General features: G+C 43.6%; 1 protein-coding gene across 5 annotated transcripts; it reads right to left on the reverse strand.

Moving 5' to 3' along the window:
• On the reverse strand, positions 1-24,011 carry LOC123402357 (receptor like protein kinase S.2-like). 5 transcript variants are annotated; one of them, XM_045096276.1, is made up of 16 exons: positions 23,851-24,011; positions 14,128-14,238; positions 13,863-14,024; positions 13,681-13,755; positions 13,082-13,520; positions 12,240-12,814; positions 8,334-8,441; positions 7,602-8,040; positions 6,735-7,319; positions 6,536-6,631; positions 6,142-6,271; positions 2,293-2,554; positions 1,940-2,168; positions 1,689-1,839; positions 430-618; positions 1-300 (listed from the first exon to the last, which is right to left on the reverse strand). In XM_045096276.1, exons 2-16 carry the CDS (start codon positions 14,219-14,221, stop codon positions 160-162), a joined length of 3,675 nt encoding a protein of 1,224 aa, XP_044952211.1. In that variant the 5' UTR covers positions 14,222-14,238; positions 23,851-24,011; the 3' UTR covers positions 1-159. The 5 variants fall into 5 exon arrangements, with proteins under 5 accessions (XP_044952211.1, XP_044952214.1, XP_044952213.1 ...); XM_045096279.1 differs by having other exon boundaries at positions 12,240-12,706; positions 23,802-24,011; XM_045096278.1 differs by having other exon boundaries at positions 8,346-8,441; positions 23,802-24,011.
• Between the last annotated feature and the right edge of the window lie 866 nt (positions 24,012-24,877).

Here is a 24,877-nt window from a genome sequence, read left to right on the forward strand (position 1 = left end):
TGAATCACGACGCGGCAAATATCTGACGGCTGATATAAACGAGTGAGATCAAAAATTATCTCAGCTCAGCTAGCTGAGTTATAGCAAAACTGTATAAAATTTGACACAATGTATCAACAGCATGCGGCATGTCTCTGCAGGCAGCATGGCTAGTCGATGCTACAGCTTTCGTTGTTCTCTCCATCTCCATCCCCATGCCGTGCCGAGCCGGTGCGCGGCATCTCCTCCACCTCTTCGTGATGCCCTTGTGGTGTCATGACCTAAAGCCACTTCGCTTCTTGTCAATGCGTCCGACCTCACCTGAAATTTTGTGCGTCCATCAACCATCATTTGGTGCATGGGGACAGTACATATTTTAGCATACGAAGCAAAAATTATGAAAGTGTAAAATACAGAAGCAGCTAGTATGGCAGTAATGATCTAAATTACCCTGTCAATCACAGCTTCGGTGCCATTTAGTTGATGGATGATATCCACTATATTTGGCCTTTTGTGTCTATCAGTATCCATGCAACTCAGTGCAATCTCAGTGCACACGTTAACTTGTTTGCAGTATGCTTCCAGCAGCCTCCTAGCTAGACATGTTTCCTGCATCTTGTCCCTCCAGTTTCTTTGTACCTACATAAATCAAACACAAATTTGCAAGGATTTTACCATCCAATTGAATTTATTATACATACTTTACAGATCAACTAAGAATGCCTGGAGAAGCATATACTACCCATAATCAACGTAATTAAGTACTCAAAACATGCAAGCGGAGGCCCGTGGACGTCGGTGATCCTTGTTTCCAACGAGTCTCCCTGTTGCGGGTTGGATCTAGTCAGGATCTAGTCAGGATCATCTCTAGCGAGGGATGGATCCGGTGATCTCCTATCTTATCGATGTGCCATGTGGTCTCCATTCTCGGTCCTTGCTGTCTCCTCGAAGGAGCGGCGCTCCACGGCCCGGAGCGAGGGGGGTGCCTCAACGGTGAGTCGACCCCTTCCTGAGATTGCTTGGTGTGTTCGGTCCTCAGTAACCGGTGTTTTCTCAAGGTGGCGTGTCTCCAACCCTCTTCAGTAGTCTTGGGTGTAATTTGTTAGGGGTGCCTTCTCCTGTTTTTTTATGTTTGTGTTGTTGTATTTTTCTTTTGAGCTGCTTGTTTGAGGGTTTCCTCACCACTTTGTATTGGTTCGGCCATTTGTGCCTTTATCTATAAACCGGCGAGGTGAAAGCCTATCTCCAGAACGCATGCACGCGGACATGTACATAGTGCATTAGCTAGACACTCCTCCTTTCTGGTTTATTAGGCTCATTTTGTAAATCACAACAAACAAGGAAGATCTACTTAAGTTCTAGACAACATATTAATGCGACATGCACCTGTCATTCATTCATGCATTGTTTCTACATTAAGAACCTAAATTTGATAGAATAAATTTTGGTATAGCTATACATATTCCCAAGACAATGAGTCTTACAAATAGAATTATTATGATTTTAGGGATATGCCCTTTAAACCATAAGATATGGAATATTGATTAGATCACATAGGAGAGAAAACACACTTAACTCGTTATTCAATGGATACACCTATATTTTTCAAAATGGGTGATTGGTGAACACCAAAGTAAAACATAGCATCAAAACATAATCTAAAAATGACATCAAACTTTTCTCTAAAGTGAGAAGATAGCATGTCTTACCAGATCAAGAAACTTCCGGCGGGACATGTCGACACTTTTTGAATGGCCTTCACGGCCTGCAATTATCTTTATCATTACAACACCCAAGCTGAATATGTCAAACTTGTTCGACACGATGTTTCCAATGAAGTATTCCTTTGGCATGTATCCACTGCATGGAAAAATACATGCAATATTAATATCTAGTAATTGAACATGTTTTCTCTATTATGACAGGAATTTATTCATGAAAGGCACATCAATTAAGTTACATTGTTCCCATAAGAGTTTTTGTGATTATGGATTGTTGATCACCCATGAGCTTTGATAAACCAAAATCCGCAAGCTTTGGTACCATGTTCTTGTCTAACAATATATTGCCTGGTTTCAGGTCTAAATGGTAAATTGGTTTATCAGATCCTTTATGAAGGTATTGTAAACCCTTCCAGGCCCCCTTGATAATGTTGTAACATGTGTGCCACTCAAGTCCATCACCTTCATCTGCAATTTTAAAACACGTCAATGAAATCAAAATATATACAATCATATTCATTCACACGGTAAGCTACATAACGCAAGTAGAGCACCATATTATTGAAACAGAAGAAGTAGAGAAACATCGTACCAGAAAGGTGTTCTTCAAGGCTTCCATTTTGCATATACTCGAAACAGAGCGCTTTGTATGTCATTTCAGCAAAAACTATTCCTCCCATGTGCTGAATAGGTTGATGTTGTGTTTCATAGCAATAGCCAACTAACCTTACAATGTTGTGATGCTCCAGCCTCATAAGGTTTTCAAATTCACGTTGGAATTGTACATCATCAATCATTACCACATTATTGTAAAGAACCTTCACAGCAATTTCTTTTCCGTTTTGAAGCTCTGCCTGTTAAAAATCTATTATAAGCTCTCATTTTATTTTGAAAAAATAGTAAGGTGCTCTTTGTTCTACATGATCAACAACTTGCACAAACTTTACTTATTCTAAATTGCATAACATGGAAATAAAGAAGGCACAATGCTTGACCCTACAATACTAATTTTCTCATGGCTACACAATTGTGAAAGATGTGAGTCACAAAATTAGCTCCCTTCATGGTGTCCACAAGTCCAAATGCACTCAATATTGTATTTAATGGACCTTTTTTCGAGATTGACGAAGGAAAACCCTATTGCTTGTTATATTCCAACTAGACCGGGCTACATACCGCCATCAGAACGCGGTGCCACACACTCCGCGCTCGTCTCCAGGGGCGACACCTCGTGGTCCATCACAGTGCCTCAACTTCATGAAGCCGAGAATGAGCGGGTATGCTTCATTCCCCACATCCTGCACGGTCTCAATTTTGTTTGGAAGGACCGACCTTGCTTACGCATACATTGTCACATGCACGATCAGGGTTGTTGTTGCCGTTGTCATTCCCATTGGCACCATTGCCAGTGCCGTTAATGCCAATTGCCATTGTCGTTGGCGCCATTGCCATTGTCATTGGCGCCGTTGCCATTTCCGTCGTCACCGCCTCCTCTAGCATTGCCAAAATTGGGCGTTTCCACCATATAGATGTCGTAGGTCGAGGCCACCGGCTACTTAGCAGAAGGTGTGATGGCTGTTTGTAGGTTGTCCGTGGACTCGCCGATCTACTCTTCCATATCTTCGGTCTCGTCGGTGGCACCTTTGAAGACATATGTTAGTTCTTCTACGTTAGCAACGAGATGGGTGATGGGTGGGTCAAAAAATCCGACCTCTCCTATGAACTCCCAGATCTAATCATACACCGAGATCGTGTCGTCCAATATTGTGAACTTTTGAAACTGATCCAAAATCTCATTCAAAAGAAGATTCTCACGCTCTTCGTGGTCCTGGCCTGACGTTGGGATCACAGAAAATGGCTTTGAGATCTGATCTGACATCAACCTTGGAAAAGATTACAAACGTTTCCACTGACCTTGATTCGAAATCTCGACTAGGGGAAGTGGCTTCGAGAGCTTGATCTGACATCTGGGCTATGGAGAGCGGCTTCGGGGTATGGTCTGGGTTCGAACCACGAGAAGACTCTCACGCTCATCCTGAGCCTGATCTGGCATCGAGATCGGGTCAAGTGGTTCATGCTGCTCCTCGACTTGGCGTGACACCAAGCTCGTCAAGATTAGCTCACCGTGGCAATCCACGATATACTCGATGTTGCCGAAACTGATTGTCCGGACCGGAGCGAAAGATTCGACCTAGCCGAGATGGCCATCCGAGTTGGTGACAAGGGTGATGTTGCCGAAGACGAACATCGGTCCTAGCGCAAAGATCTCATTGAAATTGATCTGCTGTTTGATGGGCCACCATTGACAGAACTAAATTCGATAGATCTCAAGGTAGGGGATCCTAAGATAGATGTCTTGGAATGAGGGTAACAGAGACAAGGGATTTAACCTAGGTTCGGGCTCTCCGAAGAGATAATACCCTACGTCCTGCTTGTGTTTATTGCGTTGGGGTGAGTACAAAGTACATGTAATCTACCAGAAGATTGTAATGTGTTTTTTACGAGTCTGACCCCTCGGTTCATATAGATACCGGGGGTCCTAGGGTTACAAGATCATAGTCGTCTACGTACAAGGAGATAGAGTTCTCCATGGATCTAGCATCTTTGAGTATACCTCCAGCCTTCTGGGTCTTCCTTGTAACCGTCATGGGCTGCCCAAGTTGGCCCAGGACAAAACCTACATGGAGGTCCTCGGCCCGACACACCTAGCCGGGAGTCGACATGATGAGAGGGCCCCAAGCTAGGACACCATTAGAAGCTAAACAAGTTAAATAGGCCACTGCAGGACCCATCCAAGCAGGCGTCCCCTCGAGGCACTTGTAAAAATGGCGACCTTTATTATTGCCTAAAACTCTCATGGAACTTTTTTTTGGTGCGCAATTGAACCACCATGAAGCACAACCAAACAATGATGTGAGTCGGCCACCAACATCTTCACCATGGAGCCCGAGGGCCTCCAATGGTGTAGCCCATGACTTGGTTGTTGCTCGTTTGAGGTGTAGCCCGTGCTCACCCCATCACCTGGACAACTACACGGGGGTGTCGATCATTGGTAGGCAATAATTATATATATACCGTTTTGGGAACCTAGGTGCCCAGGCACCTTACCTAGATGCCCTTGGATCATACTTGCTTTCGTTGTTAAGATGAGTTCAGATTTTGCATGCATACCTATATTACTACTTTCCTAGTATTTGTTTGCATGGCGTTACTGCTATGGAAAGTAATAAAGGATGCCTAATGGATACGTGTCATTATTTGTCCATTCATGATAAGAAAATTGCAATTAATTAATTTACCATACTTGTTTTTTTATAGCAAAATTTACCATACTTGTTGCCATGTATGGTAGGTGCAAAATAACTAAGTAGGAAAACACCACGCAACACACTTAACATTAGGTATGTTTAGAGTTCTGAACAAAATAATGGGAAGAATATAATTATTTTTCCGTTGTATCCATAATTTTTATTAGGTATACCCGAGGTATATTTCAGCCTTCGTTTCATTTAGGATACCCAAGGTACATCCATAAATTGTATTAGGTATAATACCTCGTGTGTGTGTGTGTGTGTCTACATATTTTCAGTACATATAGTACCTTGGGTATATGTATATTTTCATTAGGTATAATACTTATGGTACATGTATAATTTTGTGAGATATAATAGGCTCCATATGTGTACATTTTCGTTAGGTATAATTTATTAGGTATGGGTATATTTTCATTTGGTATAACACAACAATATAATACCACTAACTGATATGACGGTCTAATATAATAACATGTACACGTGGATATCTCGGGTACATGTACCACTTAATAAAATGAGTGATATTTATGGGTATATACAAATAAAATTAACATCGAGGTATGTAAATAGAGAAATATTTTGAGCATGCACTATTTTGTGCAGGGATTTGAGTATATGCACCTAAAATTATATTGGACTACGTTTGTAGGTATCTAAAACATTGGGTATATACGTAACCAAGTACGAGTATTCAGATTATTTTTAACTAGACTATAGTATATTTTTTAGTGAATTTACCAGCATGCATTACTATAGAAGAAACACCATGCAATTTTGTTTTGAAAATAATTATTTCTAGGGAATTAACATAATATTATTTTGTGGAAAGCAATCATTGACCATTGAGGATACTACTGGATGCAAACAAAACATGAAAATCCATATTTTGTCGATTGTGCGCCATGCACTAATGAATATGACTTTTCATAACGGGCATAGGAGCCGACACACCTAGGTGCCCTAAACAATTTACATATATATATAGACACACACACTCACTCACTTGTGTTTCATACATTGTTTTTATTATCTATCGTATCGGAGTGTGTGTATATATGTATATATTGTATGGGTGTTTGTTGACGAGGTACAAATTAACCAAGAATATTTTGTGTTCGAAGTCTTACCCGATAGACCTTTCCACAAGCGCCTTGGCCAATTTTCCGCTTCTCGGAGAAATTATCGGTGATTTCTTGCAGTACTCGGATCGTTAGACATGTTGTATTTTGCAATTTGCTAGCCATGTCATTGTCTCTGCTTCAAGGAACAGATTAAAACAATCAAAACAATGGCTTGGATTTGTGGATCTATATATAATGGGCAGATCGAGTGAGATAGTAGAGCTTGGGTATGTATTGAGGAGATTCTTAGCATAAAAGACTGGATTTTTATTTTAGGTATCTAACTCAAAGGAAATTACATATATCAGTAGCAGGTACTTGTACTAGTTATATCAGTATGGAGATTGATTATGACAAACTAATAGATGGTATCGCACATCGTGAAGAAGTTAGTACTAACCTTGAGCTGGAGAGCATAGAGCCTGCGGACTGTGGGGCTTCATCGAATCCATAGGTTTGAGTTGCCATTATCGATCCTTCACCTTGCAGTATGCACCTGTCCAATGATCAGTTGAGTACTCCACTATATATTAGACGGGACGAAAGAAAAGACGTTGTGGCTCCGAATGCTTTGAAAGTATCTTCCATGGTCATTCTACCTGCGAGATAAAGCCTCCAGGTTCACGGTGCTAGCTTCTTTAGTTTCTTCTGATGTATTCCCATACTCCAGCAGTTTCGTTAAGCGATCCCTCACTCTTCCGGCATGTGGACGATTATCTGGGGAGACACACTGGAGCCCGAGCCGCAACGCAGCTTTGATCTCCTTGTCGAACTGCCCCTTGAGACCTTTGTCGGCTGCATCGAGAATTCTATTGTTATCATCACATTCTCGGACTTTCTCAATAAGGCTGTTCTTGTTGCCACCTTGCAGGATGATTGGCTTTTCACCGCAAATAGTTTCAAGCAACACCACGCCTAAGCTGTAGACATCACATTGCCCAGATACTTTGCCTGTGTCCATATAAGCTGGATCGATATATGATCTTGTCCCGATGACATTGTCCGTAAAGCGTGAGGTTTCGGTATGCCTGACTTGCGTCACCAGCCCAAAATCGGCCAGTTTAGCATTCCAGTTCCTGTCCAGCATTACATTAGCTGGCTTGAGATCCCTATGCACGATGGCAGCCGGACATTCATTATGGAGGTATGCTAGACCAGAGGCTATACCAATTAGTATATTGCGCCTGAAACACATAGGAAACATGCATGCGCGCACATTAGTAATATAACTCTACTATGTACTCCCTCCCTTCCTAAATATAAGACCTTTTAAAGATTGTACTATAGACTACATACAGAGCCAAACGGATGAATCAACACTCTAAAATATGTCTATATACATCCGTATGTCGTCCATAGTGTAATCTTTAAAAGGTCTTATATTTTGGAACGGAGGGAGTAGTAATTTTAAAGATGAGCAATTAATATAGAAGCACGGTCCTTATAAATACAGATGTTGTGCATACCTTGTCAACCAACTTAGGGGTGAAGATGGACGTGTGTTATTGTATGTTCCAAAATGAACTGCCGTATCCATGGCACCATTCTTAGGGTAAAGAAGGTCCTCAAGGCTACCGTTCTCCGTCATTTCGTAGATGACCAGTAGATGCTTGTCTTCCTCACACCAACCCTTTAGACTTAAAATGTTCCGATGATGCATCTGCCTCATAATTTTAATTTCATTATGAAAGGCCATTTTTGTTTGGTTTGATGTTGTTTCTCGGATCTTTTTAATCGCCACAGTCCTATCTATGCCTGCAAGTGTACCTCCATAGACAGCACCAAAAGCACCCTCTCCAAGCTTTCTATACTCGTTGAAGTTACTAGTTGCTTGTGCCAATTCCTCATAAGTAAAATGCCTTGGAACGTTCACTTCTGAATAACTTTGTTGACCATTTTCCTTTTCTAAGAACGAGAAATTTAACAAAAGTATATTGGACATGTAAGTACTTGCTCCTTAAACAAAAATTATGTGTCATGCAGATGTGCTTTAAAAATAATTACTGAATTCTGTGGTTTCGATGTGAAGTTGTGAAGTCTAACTAAAACCATGAAAAAATAATAATAATTTATATGTGCTTGCACTGAAGGTGCCAGGTATTACTGGAATCTGACCCGTAGGCTTTACTAAAAACATGGAGAATAAAAGATATCTGTTCAGATTTAAGTTATGAAGCTTCGTTAATTTTTCTCTTTACCTGTGCTTGTACCTTGTGTTTTATGTTTTCTCTGTGACTTGTGTCTGCCGCGCCAAAACCAACCTGCTGGTAATGAAGCCGCCGGAACTGGTGTAACTGTACGAGTACCTACAGAACAAATTGAGGACTTATTGCCACAAAAAAATGTACATGGAACAACATGTATAAAAACTGTCCATAACATGCAATATGTGAAAGAAGTTGGATTGATCATCTAAAAAACGAAGAAAATTTCAGAAGCCATTAGTGTACGATGATGCAAGATATATTTGTGAATCAAGAAGTTTCAAAACTAAGTACAGGACCTTCAGCGTGTTTGTCGCCCAATGGAGCTGGGCGACTTACGCATCTGCGACCTTCAATGCTCGTGTCCGGTGGCTATGGCTAAAAAGATGGATCCCTCTCTCGCCTTTGGTGTCACCTACACCTCCCCCAGCAAGCTTGATGCTTGTGCCGCCTTACATGCCTCCACTACTTGGTCCATCGGCGACGGACGCATGTGCTATATCTGGTCCGATCCCTGGCTCGACGACAAGGTCCACCAGCAAGCCTGATGCTTCTACCGCCTTACATGCCTCCACTACTTGGTCCATGGGCGACGGACACATGTGCTATATCTGGTCCGATCCCTGGCTCGACCACAAGGCCATTGTCGACATCACGCATTCCTTCCTATCGCTGATCTGCCAGTGTCGCAAGCTTTGGGCGATCACCGAGGGGGGCTTGCTGGTTGTGCATGGGTGTGTGGGGTATTTGTGGAGCTCTCGTTGTGGTCGCGCTCGTCGAGTATGTCTAGCTTTGGTACCGCCTCCGTGATGTGGTGTTGACCACTAATCCTGACCGCTTCTCCTGGCGGTGGACTAGCGATAGCTCCTAGTTGGCAAGCTCCTGCTACTATGCACTATTTCGTGGCTCCATCCCTACATGAAAAATAAATCTTGGACTCATCGACACATCAAATTCTTCATCTGCTTGGCAAACCTCAGGTCCGTGCTCGACCTCGGCTAGTATTGCTCGTCATGGCCTGCCGCATGCCGACCATTGCACCCTCCATAACCAGGCGCCAAAAAATATACAAAACATCATCATCGGCTGCCCGCTCTCCTAGCAGGTCTGCTACCTGGCCACTGCCCTGGCGCCAGCCAGCCACGAGGAATTCCTCCTCTAGTGAGCCTTTATTGTCGCTGCTTCACCTACCTGTCTTCGGAAGGGGCTCACGTCGCCGGTGATCTTCAAACCTTGGTCCATATGCCGGCTCCACAATCGTTGCGTCTTTGTTGTCGAGCGCCCTTTTGCCTATTGCGTAGTGCTTGTCATGCAGGATGAGGCTAAATCTTGGGCACAGGCGGGTGCGGGTTAGAGGCGTGTGTTCTGTGATCCCTTCTTGTGCTTTGGGATGAACAACACATTCTTTGCCTTTGCACTCTTAGATTATGCTATTCGTCATGTACATATCTTTGAGATGCTCTGTCTTGCTCTTTCTTTTCTTTCTATAAATGAAATGATAAGCAAGCTTTTGCGTATTTGCGGAAAAAAACTAAATACGGTTTGCACATTGAGAAACAAAAAAAACCGGGTGAATAATGTATAATTCAAACTGTAAATATTTTACTGGGGGCGCTTTACTCTTTATTCTTTATAGGCGTCTTTTATTTGCATAGTCATGCAGGGTTTACTTGGTTAGTCGCGGAGCAGGAAGCACCTAGATGGATCATTTGACAAATTTCTCTTTATGAAGTTCCTGCAATCCGATGTGTATATATCACATGTCGTGTTAGGGAACTGCCGAAGTTTTTTTAGTAAATTCATAGACCTCTCAAAGCAGGCTTTCGTCCTGATTTATAAATAAAGTAAAAACAAAGTACACGACCGAACGATACAAGGTAGCGAGGATACCCTCTTATAAAGCAGACTCGAGGATAGCCCGACAGCATAAATGCACACAATACATTGCTGAGAAAAAACATAGGTAGGCCTGCATACCACACCACGACATACCCAGGAAACCTAAGCTCCACCACAACTCCCTCAGGAGGGAGAACGGTGCTAAGCGTCACTGTTGCCGAGTCTGAGACAAACAATGGTCTTCACCCAAAACCTTGGCACAGAGATGATAACCACAATGATATCCTCAAGACGAGAGCGGCACCGGCAGGCTTTGTCCCCGTTGGCGCCAAAGTGCGGAGTATTCGCTTGGTAGCTCACCTGTGCAACGAAGAGGCACCCAGACCAACCACGACAAGGACAAACCTCCATAGCACAATTTGGGCCTCGCCACTGCCAAAGTTAGAGAGCGAGCCCCAACCACCCACCGCTACACCCTTCGCCACCTACAAGATAAGAGGCATTGCCACCACCACCGCCATGGTGCCCGCCGGAGAGCCAACCACGCGCACCGCCTTTCAGGGCTATGGTCGTAGAATCCATGTCCCGAGATATCGCCAACTGCGCACTTCATGATGCACCAACCACTGTAGAAAAGAGTAGAGGCAACTCCTAGACCGACATAAGCCACAGATTCCAGGTGAACACCTGCATGGTATGAGGCGCCCACCCCTGCGTTCCCAGCCAGTCTAGATGGAGACGAGGGACATGGCCCAGTGACTACCGAAGAACGCCACTGAGCAACTCCCAGCCATAGCCCTCTGGCCTTGGTCCAAGTGAGCTCATACGAAACTAAGTTTGTGGCCTTCAACGTTGATCCATCCGATGGTGCCGCGATGTCATGATCACCACCACCGCCCACTGCGCCTGTGAGGAGAGTATCCTCATCACTAGCGTGCACCACCCGGACCGAACCAAAGGTCACCTACCCAGTGTGGTAGCCCCGACCCGCCTTGGGCCCAGATCTAGTTCGCCCGAGCACGAGCCCTAGGTCATAACCACCTATGTCGTGTATACAGCCACGCACCGTGAACACGGACCCAAGAGAAGGGTGGTTGCACCACTACCAACACCCCACCATCAAACGCCAACCGCTTCCCTGAAAGCTGCAGCCACCGAGGTCCCACTAGGGCGCCGGCGGACTCAGAGCCCCAAAAAGTGGGTAGAAACCGGCCCTGGCGAGGATCTCTCGGCTACCTGCAGCGTCGTCTGCCAGATCTGGCCGATCTAGATCGAACCGCCATGCCTTCCATGGACGCCACGATCACGAGCGGCCGACCACCCAGGGACGTAGCTGCCTTGTAGGCATTGGGGTCAATTGACCCCAATGATATTAGTAAATCCTTCATTGATTTATTACTAAACACTATTTATTTATTAAGATAATTCCAGTATTATAGACATGACCCGAGTAAATATTTTTTCTAGCTTTGTCCCTGCGGCCACCCCACAATCAGGGGTCGGCATAGACCTGCAGGCTGCAGCACACACATGGCTCAGCCACTAACGCCCTCTGCCCCTATGCCCTACCGCAAGGCAACAACCGACATCATCAAATCCACTAGCCGGCAGGAGTCACCTCAGACCAGCCGTGCGCAGCCCCCACCCCTCCACACCGAGCCGAGCCAGCGCCGCCGGCACGACCGTTCGCCGCGTCGCTTGCACCGCACATGTCGTGACCGCTGCGTCCCGGGATGAGTGCCACAATTTGCGAGGGGACGGGAGGCGAGGAGGAGGTTGTAGGCGCTCGCCTGGGTTCTAGCACCCCCCCCCCCCCTCGCGTCGCGAGAGCAGGGTTGGGCGAAGAGTAAATTCATGGACCTAGAAAGTTATGTTCTTTACCTTTAAATTCTTTGTATTTTCTAAATGGTTTGTTCAAAGCTAAAGTGATGGTCGTCATGCATGTGTGGTTGAAGGACCTCTGTTTCATTGACGGCACACAAACAAAGCTATATGTGTGTGCTTTTGTTAGCACATGGTTATAATATAAAGGAAACTTTACGGAGTTAAAAAAGCACATACCGAATTGCTCTTCACTTGGTTGGGGGGTTGAGAAAGCTACCTTCCCGTTCTCCAGCAGCTCCATTAAGCGATCCCTCACTCTTCCAGCATGTGGACGATTATGGTGATCTGGGAGGACACACTGGAGCCCGAGCCGCAACACAGCTTCGATCTTCTTATCGAACTGCCCCCTGAGCCCTTTATCAGCTGCATCAAGAATTCTGTTGCTCCGATCACAGTCCTGGACCATCTCAATAAGGCTGTGCTTATCACTACTTTGCAGGATGGATGGTTTTGTACCACAGACAATCTCAAGCAGTACCACGCCTAAGCTGTAGACATCACATTGCTCAGATACCTTGCCACTCTCCAGATATGCGGGGTCGATGTATGCTCTAGTCCCACGGATATTGTCCATATTACGCGAGGTTTGGGTATGACTGAGTTGCGTCACCAGCCCAAAGTCGACCAGTTTAGCATTCCAGTTCCTGTCCAGCATTACATTAGCTGGCTTGAGATCCCTATGCACAATGACAACCCGACATTCCTTATGGAGGTATGCTAGACCGGAGGCTATACCAATTATTATGTTGTGCCTGAAACATGCACGCGTGCCTACATTAGTATAGTACTTCATCCGTTCTTAAATATAAGTCATTTTAGAGGTTTCATTAAGAGACTATATACGGATGTATATAGACATGTTTTAGAGCCTAGATTCGCTCATTTTGCTCCGTATGTAGTCATCTAGTGAAATCTCTACAAACACTTATATTTAGGAACAGAGGGAGTATTATCTTAAAGATGAGTAATTAATACACATGCATGCATGGCCCATATATACATAAAGATACCGTGCATACCTTACCAACCAACTTAGGTGTGAAGCCGGACGTGCGTCATTGTCTGTTTCACCATAAACTGCAGTATCCATGGCACCATTCTCCGGGTAAAGATGGTCCTCAAGGCTACCGTTCTCCATTATTTCATAGATAAGCAGTAGATGTTTGTCTTCCTCACACCAACCCTTTAGACTTAAAATGTTCCGATGATGCAGCTGGCTCATTATTTTAATTTCGTTAACAAAGGCCTTTTTTGTTTGATCTGATGACGTTTCCTTGATCCTTTTTATTGCCACGCTTGTATCTATGCCTGCAAGTGTACCTTCGTAGACAGCACCAGAAGCACCCTCTCCAAGCTTTCTGTTCTCGTTGAAGTTACCTGTTGCTTGTGACAATTCCTCATAAGGGAAACTCCTTGGAACATCTACTTTGGAATAACTTTGTTGACCATTTTCCTTTTCTGAAAAACAGAAAAATTAACAATGGCATATACTATATAGGAAATGTGCCAAGTAATAGCTCCTTGAAAGGGACGGTTATAGAAAAAATGATGGCTGTACTGAGGGGTTTCCATGTGAAGTTGTGAACGCCTAACAGTGTGAACAAAGAGAGTTGTTTACCTATGCTTGCAGTCGAGGGTGTGGTGGTTGCATTGGAGGTGCCGGGTATTACTTGAATCTGGCCCATATGCTTCACTAATAACACAAACCATACAAGATATTTGTTCAGATTAATTTAAGTTAGGAAGCTTTGTCAATTTGTCGCTTATAACACAGTTCAACCAAATTTCACATTATAATACCTTGTTTTGGAGCGGCAATTCCTTCTTGAAGGCGTTGTTTTGGTGTGTTGTGCCCTTTGTTTGATGCTATATCGCCTATTGCTATGGTGGTAGGATTTAGAGATATTGGCGCGAGGCTTCTCCTATGTGGATGGCCTCCAATTTCCTTTCTTTTTGGTAAGTCTATTTATTAAGAAATTACATTAGCTAATAATATATGGTTGTCTGCATCAATCTTTGTGGATGCTAGGGGTTTATCCTCCTTTTTAAAAGTAAACTACAGTACCTTGCATTTTATGCTGCCACCGTGACATGTACCTCCGGTGCCAAAACCAACCAGCTGCCAATGCAACTAGTGCGATGACAAGTCCAATCACCATCGTAACAGTACAAGAACCTGAAGAACATAGTGAAGACTATAGCATGCAATGTATGAAAGAAAGTTTAAAAGAGCATCGAAAAGGCGATGAAAATTTCTGAAGTTTGAAATCCAAACATGGTTTGTACAATGAGAAACAAAAAAACTGGGTGAATAATGTCAAATCCAACTTGTAAATACGTTAACTGAGGCACGTTACTATTTATTCTCTATAGGCCTATTTTATTTCTTGAGGTTTTTCTATAACTCACAATCCTATATTCATAAGCAAGTAGTTAATTATGTGGGGTTTAGTTGGTTCGATCGATGAGCAAGTTGCACCTAGAGGGATCATTTGGCAATTTTTTCTCTATCTATATATAACTCTAACTACTGGCCTCCTGCAAAATATACAAAATATACAGTGTAATCAGTACCATGAACAAGTAAACTGATATTGTTTTTGCGGGGGAAGACAAATGACGTTGACTGTAGTGGTTTGTAGTATAAGTTTGTAGTGTAGGTAATTATCGAGTTAAATGACTGGTGATGGCGTTAGATTTATGCGTGTCTTAGTCGTTGCATTGCTCGAAGTTCATGATTTTACCTGGCTTTGTTAAAAAATAATGTCCAAGTTGATCTAGCTTTATTCCTTGATAGATCTTCTATGCTACTCCCTTCGTCCGAAAATACTTGTTCATTTCTACAACAAGTATTTCGGGAGTACTATACAGTATACCAATAGCAAGTAAGATAAGACATTGGACCTTTCTAATCCGAAAGCTCGTATTTACTGGCTCATTCTAGAGGGCTGTGTGGCCACACAGACACCATCGGATATGTCAATATTATGGCCTACATTGCAGGGATTCGTGGTGGGGCGTCCCTTGTCCTGGCAGCCTACCATTCTCGAATGAAGTTTGCTGGGCGCACACATGATTGTTTCCATTGACATCCAGAAATTTTTGGGAAATTCTCGTGACACGAGCACTAGAGTAGTACTAGCAACTACTCCCTCCGTTTCTAAATATAAGTCTTTGTAGAGATTTCACTAGTGGACTATATATGAATGTATATAGACACACTTTAGAGTATAGATTCAATCATTTTGCTCCGTATGTAGACCCTTAGTGAAATCTCTTAAAAGACTTATATTTAGGAACGGAGGGAGTAGCAAGCTACATGGAAGTAGGCAAGATGATAAGGCGAGACAACACAAAAAATGAATGCAATAGTATAGCATTAGCAGTTTAACATACTAGAAATGAAAAATAAAATAAATCCTAAATACCTAAAAGAGTTATCTCCACTAACTTATTTATATTAACATGCAAGCATCTCACCTCACCATACAATTATGAATGGGATAAGGCCCTGTTCAATATGCTATCATGCATGAGAAAAGACTATTTAACATGCAAGCATGCCACCTCATCATACAATTATGAATGGGATAAGGCCGAGTTCAATATGCTATCATGCATGGGAAAAGACTATTTAACATGCAAGCATGCCACCTCATCATACAATTATGAATGAGATAAGAGACACCTCAACATGCAATCATACATGGGAAATGAATATTTATCTAACATGCAAGCATGTCACCTCACCATATAATTGTGAATGGGATAAAGCTCACCGGAACTCCTTCCCCGGTTCTTCCGCGCGGCGCTACGTGGAGCTCTCCCAGGCCGCCGGCTTCCTAGCCAAGTCGCCATCGATCCGTCAAGATCCCGGGCGGCTTCCCCAGCCGCTCCGCCCCTCCCCCTCACTATGGCATCCCGCACGCACAAGATCAAGGCTCTACGCCGCCGCTACCCCCATGACGGGAAGGCGGGATGATTGGAGGAACTACACGTCGCGTCGGGACAATAAGCCCCCGTCTGTTCCCCCACCTCCTCCCCTACTTCCACTCCTCCTGTAATTCCATGGCTCACCGGCCAACTCCTTCCCCGGTCTCCCTCGTCATCCTCACCTCTACAATCCATGAGATACCATGTAGGTGAGGTCACTCCGTCCCTGTGTGACCCTAGCTCCGTCAAAAGCTCCTTGTCCTCTTCCTTTCTTGGAGTTCATTCTCTATTTTGATTCTTCAGATTGCGACGCAAGAGCGACTTGTAGGGGAAGGACACGCGTACAAGCTGGCTGTGTGGTGCCATCCGACGCTGTCGTCGGAGGGGAAGGCATCCAATAAGGGCATCGGTGGCGAGCGGCTTTGCAGGCGCCCCGGTTGCTTTGGACGTGCAGTTCGGCAAACGGGCGCCTGCAGTTGACTTGTAGAGACCATTTGGTCTCTACCGACAACAACGGGAGCACGACCAAGCGGCGCACGGGGATGTAGTCCGGCTGGTGACGATGTGCAGTTCCTAGGGGTGACCATGTGGTTCAGCTACTGGCGTGGTGTAATTTTTTTGAATTTGCATGTAATCATAGTTCGGTTCACCATGAACTTCAGTTCAATTGCGAGAAAACAAACAAACAAAATATTCGCCATGTAATTTAGTTTACTTCAGTTGGTCCCGATGTAATTTCCTTATAGCTGCGCAGCGGTCCACTTCCGCCCGGCTCACGGTTCACTTCCTCGCTCGAAAAAACCAACACCGATCCACATGTTCCCACCGCTGTGTATGTAGCTCACGTTTTCAAAGGGATATGAAAAAAGAGAGGTTCAAACGGCGTGCAACATTAGTGTACATTTTGAAAAAATAAAGCCTAATGTGGTTGACTAATGTGAGTGTGGCTTGTGTAAATATAATGAATGAATATTTATATTTTGAAGCTCACTTTGTTCCCTCACGCACTTCGCTACAAAACTCATCCATGGTTCACTTGCTAAACAGAAACCAAAATATATAAAAGAAGCTCGCTTATTATTAGATGTTGTTCACTCGCTCAGTCCCTATGGTCCACTCGCTTGGTCTAGCATGTAAAAAAATAAGTATGAAAAAAGACAAGAAAAACTAATGCGGTTCACTTTCGGTAGCGTCGCGGTTGAAAGCACAACATGCTCCCTTGGTGGGTTTGATAATTCATGACAACATACATTGTCTCTTGGACTAATATTTCTACCTAGTGTATTTCAGATAAAGTCCATAGAGAGTGATGGGTTGGCAAAAGGAGTGTGAAGAGTATCCCCAAGGAGAAGAAGAAGAAGGAATAATATTGGCAAACTTCAAGCTAGAGAACTCTACATTTTACTTTGTGAGAAATCACTTTGAGTCCATAGGAAAGCCAATACTATTAAAAGGGGTAATGTATTGATTGGTGAACAAAATGCTCATACGTGCACCAGCGTTAGTCACCAAAAACACCCACAAGCTCTTCCCCAAAAGTTTGTCAAAATTCAAATATCCAAAATCGGTGCAACCAACACTTTCCACTCGGTGCCACCGATTCCCAAACTCAGAGAGACACTAGCCAAGCCCTAGCCTTTCGGTGCAACCAATTCCGCTTTGGTGCCACCGAGTTTGGGTTGCCAACTTTCTGTTACACAAATTCACAATATCGGTACCACCGAGATTGTTTGATTGGCGTCACCGAGAATGGGAAATCTGACCGTTGGTCACCTGATCGGTGCAACCGAGTTTCCTATATTGGTCTCACCGACATTCAAAAGTTGCCACCTTTTGGTCACTTCGATACCACTTCGATACCAAAAGTTGCCACCTTTTGATCACCGAGTTGGTCATTTTGTGTGTAATGGTTGGATGTTTGGATATGCCTATATATACCCCTTCACCACCACCTACTCACAAGTCAAGCACTCAGAACTATTCCATACTTGCCCCATCCAGTTTTTCTGAGAGAGAGCCACCTACCCTTGTGTTGAGGTCAAGATCTTCCACTCCAACCATATGGATCTTGATTTCTAGCCTCCCCAAGTGGCTTTCGACCAATCGCATCTCTTCCACCAAGCCAAATCTGTGAGAGAGTGATTGTGTGTTGAGGAGTCTATCATCTTGAAGCACAAGAGCAAGGAGTTCATCATATTTACCGAGCCTATTACCTTTTGGAGGGTGGTGCCTCCTAGATTGGTTAGGTGTCTCTTGGGATCCTCCTACTTCATTTTGTGGAGTTGAACCAAGAAGTTGTAAGGGCAAGGAGATCGCCTACTTCGTGAAGATGTACCCGTAGTGAGGCTAGTCCTTCGTGGACGAAAGCCGTTATGGAATAGTCAAGGTTGCTAGTTCGTGGACCCTTATGGGTGGAGCCCTCCGTGGACTCTCACGACCGGTACCCTCCGTGGGTTGAAGACTCCATAAACGTGGACGTACGATAGCACCACCTATCGGAACCACGGAAAAAATCCTTGCGTCTCCAATTGCGTTTGATCTACTTATCTCAACTCTTTCCATCATGTGCAATGTCTTTAGTTTCCGCTGCCATATTTGTTGACATGCATGTGTAGGGCTCTTAGACTTGCTAGACTTGCTGAAACTGTTAAAATATGCCAACCAATTAACTTGGAAAAAGATTAAGTTTTAAATTCATGCTAGTAGTCTATTCACCCCCCCCCCCCACCTACACACTCTTCTAGTGATCCCTCAGTGGTTCACTTACTCCCAAAAATGTGAAGTGCAAAAAATTGTTAAGAAAATGACAAAAAAAGTAACACGGTCCACTTTTCGATGGTGTTGTGGTTCATGTACGCCCCGATGTGAAGCAGAGTCCACTTCCTCGTGTGGAAAAATTTACGGCTGAAAAAACAAATTATGCAGTTTGCTTGCCCATTTGATGCAGTGTGGTTTTCCTTTAGAAGAAGTGTGATTTTCTGTCTCATGCAATTCACGCATCGATTTTGGTAACCCGAATAACAGAGTGTCCGCACGTTGGTAATTTCAAAACTGCTCTTAAACCGTACGAAATTATAGAGAGTGTTCTACATGAAAAAGTTGCGGCTCGTTGATATCCTTTCAACGGCATATCATTTGCATCATTCCGATGAGCGGTTTCGAAAAATTCACAAAATACGCTCGCTGCCACTCGTCGGGCGCCGCACTATATTCAAAATTAATTTAAAACCATAAGGAATCTCAAAACATGTTCCTCATATGAAAGTTATGCATCTTGCATAGCTTTCCAACGACGTATCACACACCTCATTTCGGGAAACGATTAAAAAAGTGCAGCGAAAACCGTACTGTAAAATAGCAAAAATTGAAAAACTGAGTTTCCGTGTTTGGGTAAATTTGGAATTGCTCTTAAACCGTAAGGAATTAGAGAGAGTATTCTATATATAAAAGTTGTGCCTCAATGATATCTGTTCAACGGCGTATCATTTGCATCGTTCCGACGAGCTGTTTGAAAACAAATGCAAAATATGCTCGCTGACACTCGTCGGGCGCCGCACCGTTTTCGAAATTGCTCTTAAACCGCGAGGAATATCATAAAGTGTTCAATGTGGCGATGTTGCGCCTAATTTATAGCTTTCCAATTCAAAAGCATGTGCAGAATATTATTATGCAAATATTAGTAGAATAGACCAGCTACATATATATATATATATATATATATATATATATATATATATATATACATACATACATATTTGTGAGATGTACGATATAAAAATTATGTTATTAGAAACTACTTTCACTCATGAATTTCATGATATGGTTTGTGTAACATGCCTGTCATATACTATTACTTTAACTTATCGTCAAAGGTAACCTGGAAACACGTATTAGGTCCTATATATGTGGATAGAGGAAGTACACGTGCATGGCATGTGTCATTTACTAGTATTGGTTTAAAACAGGTCTATATAATTATATTTTCTAATGAATGTGTTATACTAGTGTTTTCGTAGGCGAAAACCTAAGATTGTTCGTCAAATAAGGAGAGAAAGTTGGTGAAATCCATTGTTCATTCGAACTCCACTAATTCCACCGCCAAAAGAAATAAAAAGATCACCACTTCCATGGCTCCACCGCCGTGGTTCTCTATTGCATGGTTGGAACTAGTGAATATATAAATTAATCACTTTGGCGGTTTGATCATCAGATGATGACATGGGTGGAAGTGGTTGGGAAGAACCGAAGGAGCAGCACTGATGCCCGCACTGCCTTTCGTACTATTTTGAAGATGTGACTTACAATGGTTGGTTTGATATCCAAACAACCCCTGAAAAGATATAGAATAGGCTTTCTATGATTCCACCTATCCAAACAACCCCTGAAAAGATATGCATTTCCTTGCTACCGCACGGCCCACTATCACGCTCGTGGACATGACTGTGGACACGGCGAATAACGAGGTTCACATTCAGGATTACGAGTACAACGAAGGATCTATCAATGGAGGGCCGAGTGAGTAGGGAGAGTGACAGTGGAGTAAGGCTCTAGAAGTTGCCAGTAGGCATATGAGTGTTTGGTACCGACAGGCCGTGTCATGCTGACCTGACGAAGCATCACCGTTGGTTCCTCCCGTCTCCGCCAAGTATACGCTGTATCACACTTTGGTTATTCATTTTATTACATGGTGTATTTAGAACAACATCAGGAAAAATTTGTGTGCTTGAGATAGACAGCAGGGTTGCAGAAATACGTAGCAAAGAAACATGTACCTCCTGAAGATTTAGCCCCTGTATGTATGTATGTAGTCTATAGGAAGCACAAGGTGGGACTGTCTACAAGCAATTTTAGCACGTTCGCCAAGATGCAGAGATTGTTTTTGAGATATATATATATACGCCAATCAATGTGTGTAGGAAGATATCATAGCACTGCTACCAAATAAGGAGGGGGCAGCGCGAATTGAACAATTTCGTCCTATTTGTCTGATAAATGTTAGCTTCAGGATTTTCATAAAGGTGGAAACTAATAGGCTGACTAAGATGGCCCATTCGATGGTGCAATCTACTCAGACGGCTTTCATGCCTGGACGTAACATCCTAGAAGGGGTGGTGGTCTTGCATTAAACCTTGCATGAGATTCACTCGAAGAAACTGGATGGAGTTATCTTCAAGGTGGATTTTGAAAAAACATAAGATAAAGTCAAATGGTCTTTCTTACAGCAAACCCTACGTATGAAGGGATTCGACGAGCTTTGGCGGAAGCATGTCGACTGCTTTATAAAAAAAAAGAGTGTCGGTATTGTAGTGAATGATGACGTGGGTCATTTCTTCCAGACACTGAAGGGTCTCACACAAGGGGACCCTATGTCTCCTATTCTATTCAACATTGTTGCAGATATGTTGGCTTTAATTATTAGGAGAGCCAGTGAGAAAGATCTAGTAGGTGGACTAGTACAACATCTAGTGGACGGGGGTGTGTAAATCCTACAGTATGCGGATGAAACGATTCTTTTTATGAAGCATGATTTAGACAAGGCCCGAAACATGAAACTCATCTTATGCTTATTTGAGCAGCTGTCTGGTTTGAAGATTAATTTCAATAAAAGTGTATTGTTCTGCTTCGGAAAGGCCAAAGCTGAACAAGACACTTACAACCAACTGTTCGGTTGTGAAAGTGGGAATTTACCGTTTACTTATGTAGGCATTCCTATTCACCACCGAAAGCTAACAAATAAGGAGTGAAAGTGTATCGAGGATCGATTTGAAAGAAAGTTAAGCTACTGGAATACCTATGGAGGATACCGACGATCCTGTTAATTCTGTTTGTTGAAAAGGCAAGCTTCTATCCTATGGAAGACGCTTGGTACTTGTTAACTCTGTATTAACAAGCATGCCTATATTCCTCCTATCTTTTTTCGAAATACCGGTTGGGGTGCGAAAAAGGTTGGATTTCTATCGGTCTCGTTTCTTCTGGCAGAGTGATGATGTCAAGACCATGTATAGGCTTACTAGATGGGACATCATCTGTAGACCGAGGGAGCAAGGGGGTTTAGGGATTGAGAATTTAGAGGTGAAAAACAGATGTCTGCTCAGTAAATGGTTGTTCAGACTCTCGGTGGAAACCGAAGGTATGTGGATACAAATTCTTAGAAACAAGTACTTACAAAATAAGACCTTAGCACAGGTTAGCGCTAGGCCAAGTGACTCTTATCTGGAAGGGTTTGATGCGGTCTAAAACTGCTTTTTTTCATAGCGCTAAGTTTATCATTGGTAATGATGAATTAATTAACTAGATTCTAGGAAGATACGTGGCTAGGGGAGACGCCCTTAGCTTTTCAGTATCCGCAGCTTTACAATATTGTCCAACGTCAACAGATGTCTGTTGAGACAATATTGCGCGCTACGCCTCTAATATTCAGTTCCGTAGATCCTTAGTTGGTGAAAGATGGATCAACTGGCTGCACCTAGTCATAAGGTTGATGGACATCAACCTCTCTGATTCACCCGATAGTGTTCAATGGAAGTTGACTACTAATGAATAATTTACTGTAAAATCTATGTATTTGCACCTCATAGATATGGCGCCTATTCCCAAGACCATGAATATATGGAAGGTCAAAGTGCCGCTAAGAATTAAGATCTTCATGTGGTTTGTCCACAAAGGAGTTATTCTAACAAAGGACAATTCGGCAAAACGTAATTGGAAAGGCAACCAAATATGCAACTTCTGTCGTAATAACCAAACTATCAGGCACCTCTTTCTCGATTTCCCTTTGGCTAAACTTTTATGGCGTTCGATTCACATTGCTTTCAATATCAGTCCTCCTAATAGCATAAACACGTTATTTGAGACATGGTTAAAGGGGGTCGAATTTGGATCTGCACAGCTTACTCGTGTGGGAACCTGTGCACTACTTTGGGCTACATGGAATTGCAGAAATGATTTGGTGTTTAACAGATATAGCTCTATCAACTTTTCGCAGGTTATCTTCAGGGCTACTGCCTTGATCCGCACGTGGTCTTTGCTCACTCCTGCGAAAGTCAGGTAGCCTTTGGTTACTGGGTGTGTCCGTTGAGAGATGGTAGCTCAGGGTATCTTCAACCGGTTTGGATGGCGATACAGTAATAGGATGGATGGTTAGTGGTAGGACTAGGGTTCCTACCGGGCCTCCGGCGTAGGTTGTACGGGCAGGGAGGAGGGGAGCGAGGGCTGGAGCGGGCGCGCCGGCGAGATGGCGCCGTCGCGGCTAGGGTTAGGCGCGGCGGAGGCTAGGGTTCCGGCTCCTTGGGGAGCCGGGCAACAGAAGATAATATCTTTATTGCTTGATCTCAATTGATGTCTTACAACTAGTATTTATAACTCGAGCCTAAGATAACTTTCCTAAAGTAATTTACCTAAGATAACTTGCGGGCCAAGCTGCTAATATTAACGCCCAATGGGCCTACGCCGGCTATAGGCCACGCCAGTCATAACAGTTAGTCATCTAGGCCTATTCTCATAGCCGGTTGTGGCGCGCTTGGCGCCTTGTATCTTTCGTTTCCTTTTAAAATTTGATGTACTTTGATCAGATTGGTTTCGCTTTGATTAAATAAAGGGCTGCATGCATCGCTCGATGTAGAGGTCGGGGTGTCGCCTCCTTTTCTAGAAAAAATGTGTGTAGGAAGATGATAACTCTGAGAGGCTAGGCAAGAAAGAGAAGGAACAGCAAACCGAAATGAGTTAAGGAGATGAACGCACCAAGTTTCAGAAAAAGACAGGAGATGAACGCACCAAGTTTCAGAAAAAGACAGGAGATGAACGCACCTGTTAGGAGTGAAGCACACTGGCAAGGAAAGAAGACATGGATTGGTACCTCTTATGAATCCGAAGACTTGATTAGCAATACCCAACTGTGGGAGAGGAGAGGGAGAGAGAGAGAGAGACTGACTGTAGGTAAGGTTTGCGTACTCACGATCGTTGAAAGAAGACTCTGCGTACTAAGTTTATGGTTATAAGCCCCTCACAGTTCGAAGACTCGACAAGGTCTACACCTACCGCTATTGCTCACAATAATTGAAGCATATTTTGACGAGGGTTAGCCTGGCCTCTGCATCGAGTGATGCACACAGACTATTTTAACATATGATCATACTGCACAGCAATTATTTAAATCTGTCAGCATCGATACACCATCATCCACCAATATCCATTTTTCAGGAAAATTTGTGCATCGTTCCACATCAACTTATTCGACCGTGAAAGAACACTCTGTATAATCAAATCAGCCGTTGTATATACATGTCCACTTGAACACCCAACCTTTTAAAAAGTCCTCCCTTGTCCTCTCCGACATGTCTGATTTTTTTCCAAAAGGCCAAAAGACATATATGAAGTAGCACAAACCCTTACAAAAGTTGAAAAATACATTTAGATTCTTAGGGGTGCCAAAGTCTTATTCCTCCGACATCTGCCCGCGCCGTGCCGCGAGCACAGCTCGTTACGGCCTCCGAGCCTCGGTCTGAGCGGAAGACGTCGGAAATTTGTTGAAACCCAAGAACTTGTATAAGCAGCAGTTGAGAAGTCGTTGATGTAGACCAGAAGACGCCAGTGACCTGGTCTTTATAGCAATTCGTCGCCCCAGAGAAGAAAACGGCGGAGAGGGTCTGTAGAATGCCCCAGGCCCGAGCAGGTTGACTTGGAGAACAGAAATCTCACAAGCTCCCTGATGAGGCCGAGACTGGCCAACATTCATCGGCCAGAACTAGAGCCGGCCGGAGTACCGAAATGCAGAGCCATATTGCCCGCTCCGCATGACAATGCCACCAAAACAAACCGCTAAAAAAATGCTAGATCCGAAGAACCATATCTAAAAACACATCATCCTCCACACGCCTCCCTAT

The sequence above is a fragment of the Hordeum vulgare genome, chromosome 6H (genome assembly GCF_904849725.1).
Source record: "Hordeum vulgare subsp. vulgare chromosome 6H, MorexV3_pseudomolecules_assembly, whole genome shotgun sequence".
Classification (NCBI taxonomy): Eukaryota; Viridiplantae; Streptophyta; class Magnoliopsida; order Poales; family Poaceae; genus Hordeum; species Hordeum vulgare.

Excerpts from the sequence above, each read along its gene's own strand:
- LOC123402357 (XM_045096276.1), bottom strand. The coding sequence starts at position 14,221 with ATGGTGATTGGACTTGTCATCGCACTAGTTGCATTGGCAGCTGGTTGG. Across the intron at positions 8,442-12,239 it reads ACCAAGTGAAGAGCAATTCG|GTACTCGTACAGTTACACCA; the intron begins GTATGTGCTTTT and ends TTTGTTCTGTAG. Across the intron at positions 619-1,688 it reads GCCGGAAGTTTCTTGATCTG|GTACAAAGAAACTGGAGGGA; the intron begins GTAAGACATGCT and ends TGATTTATGTAG.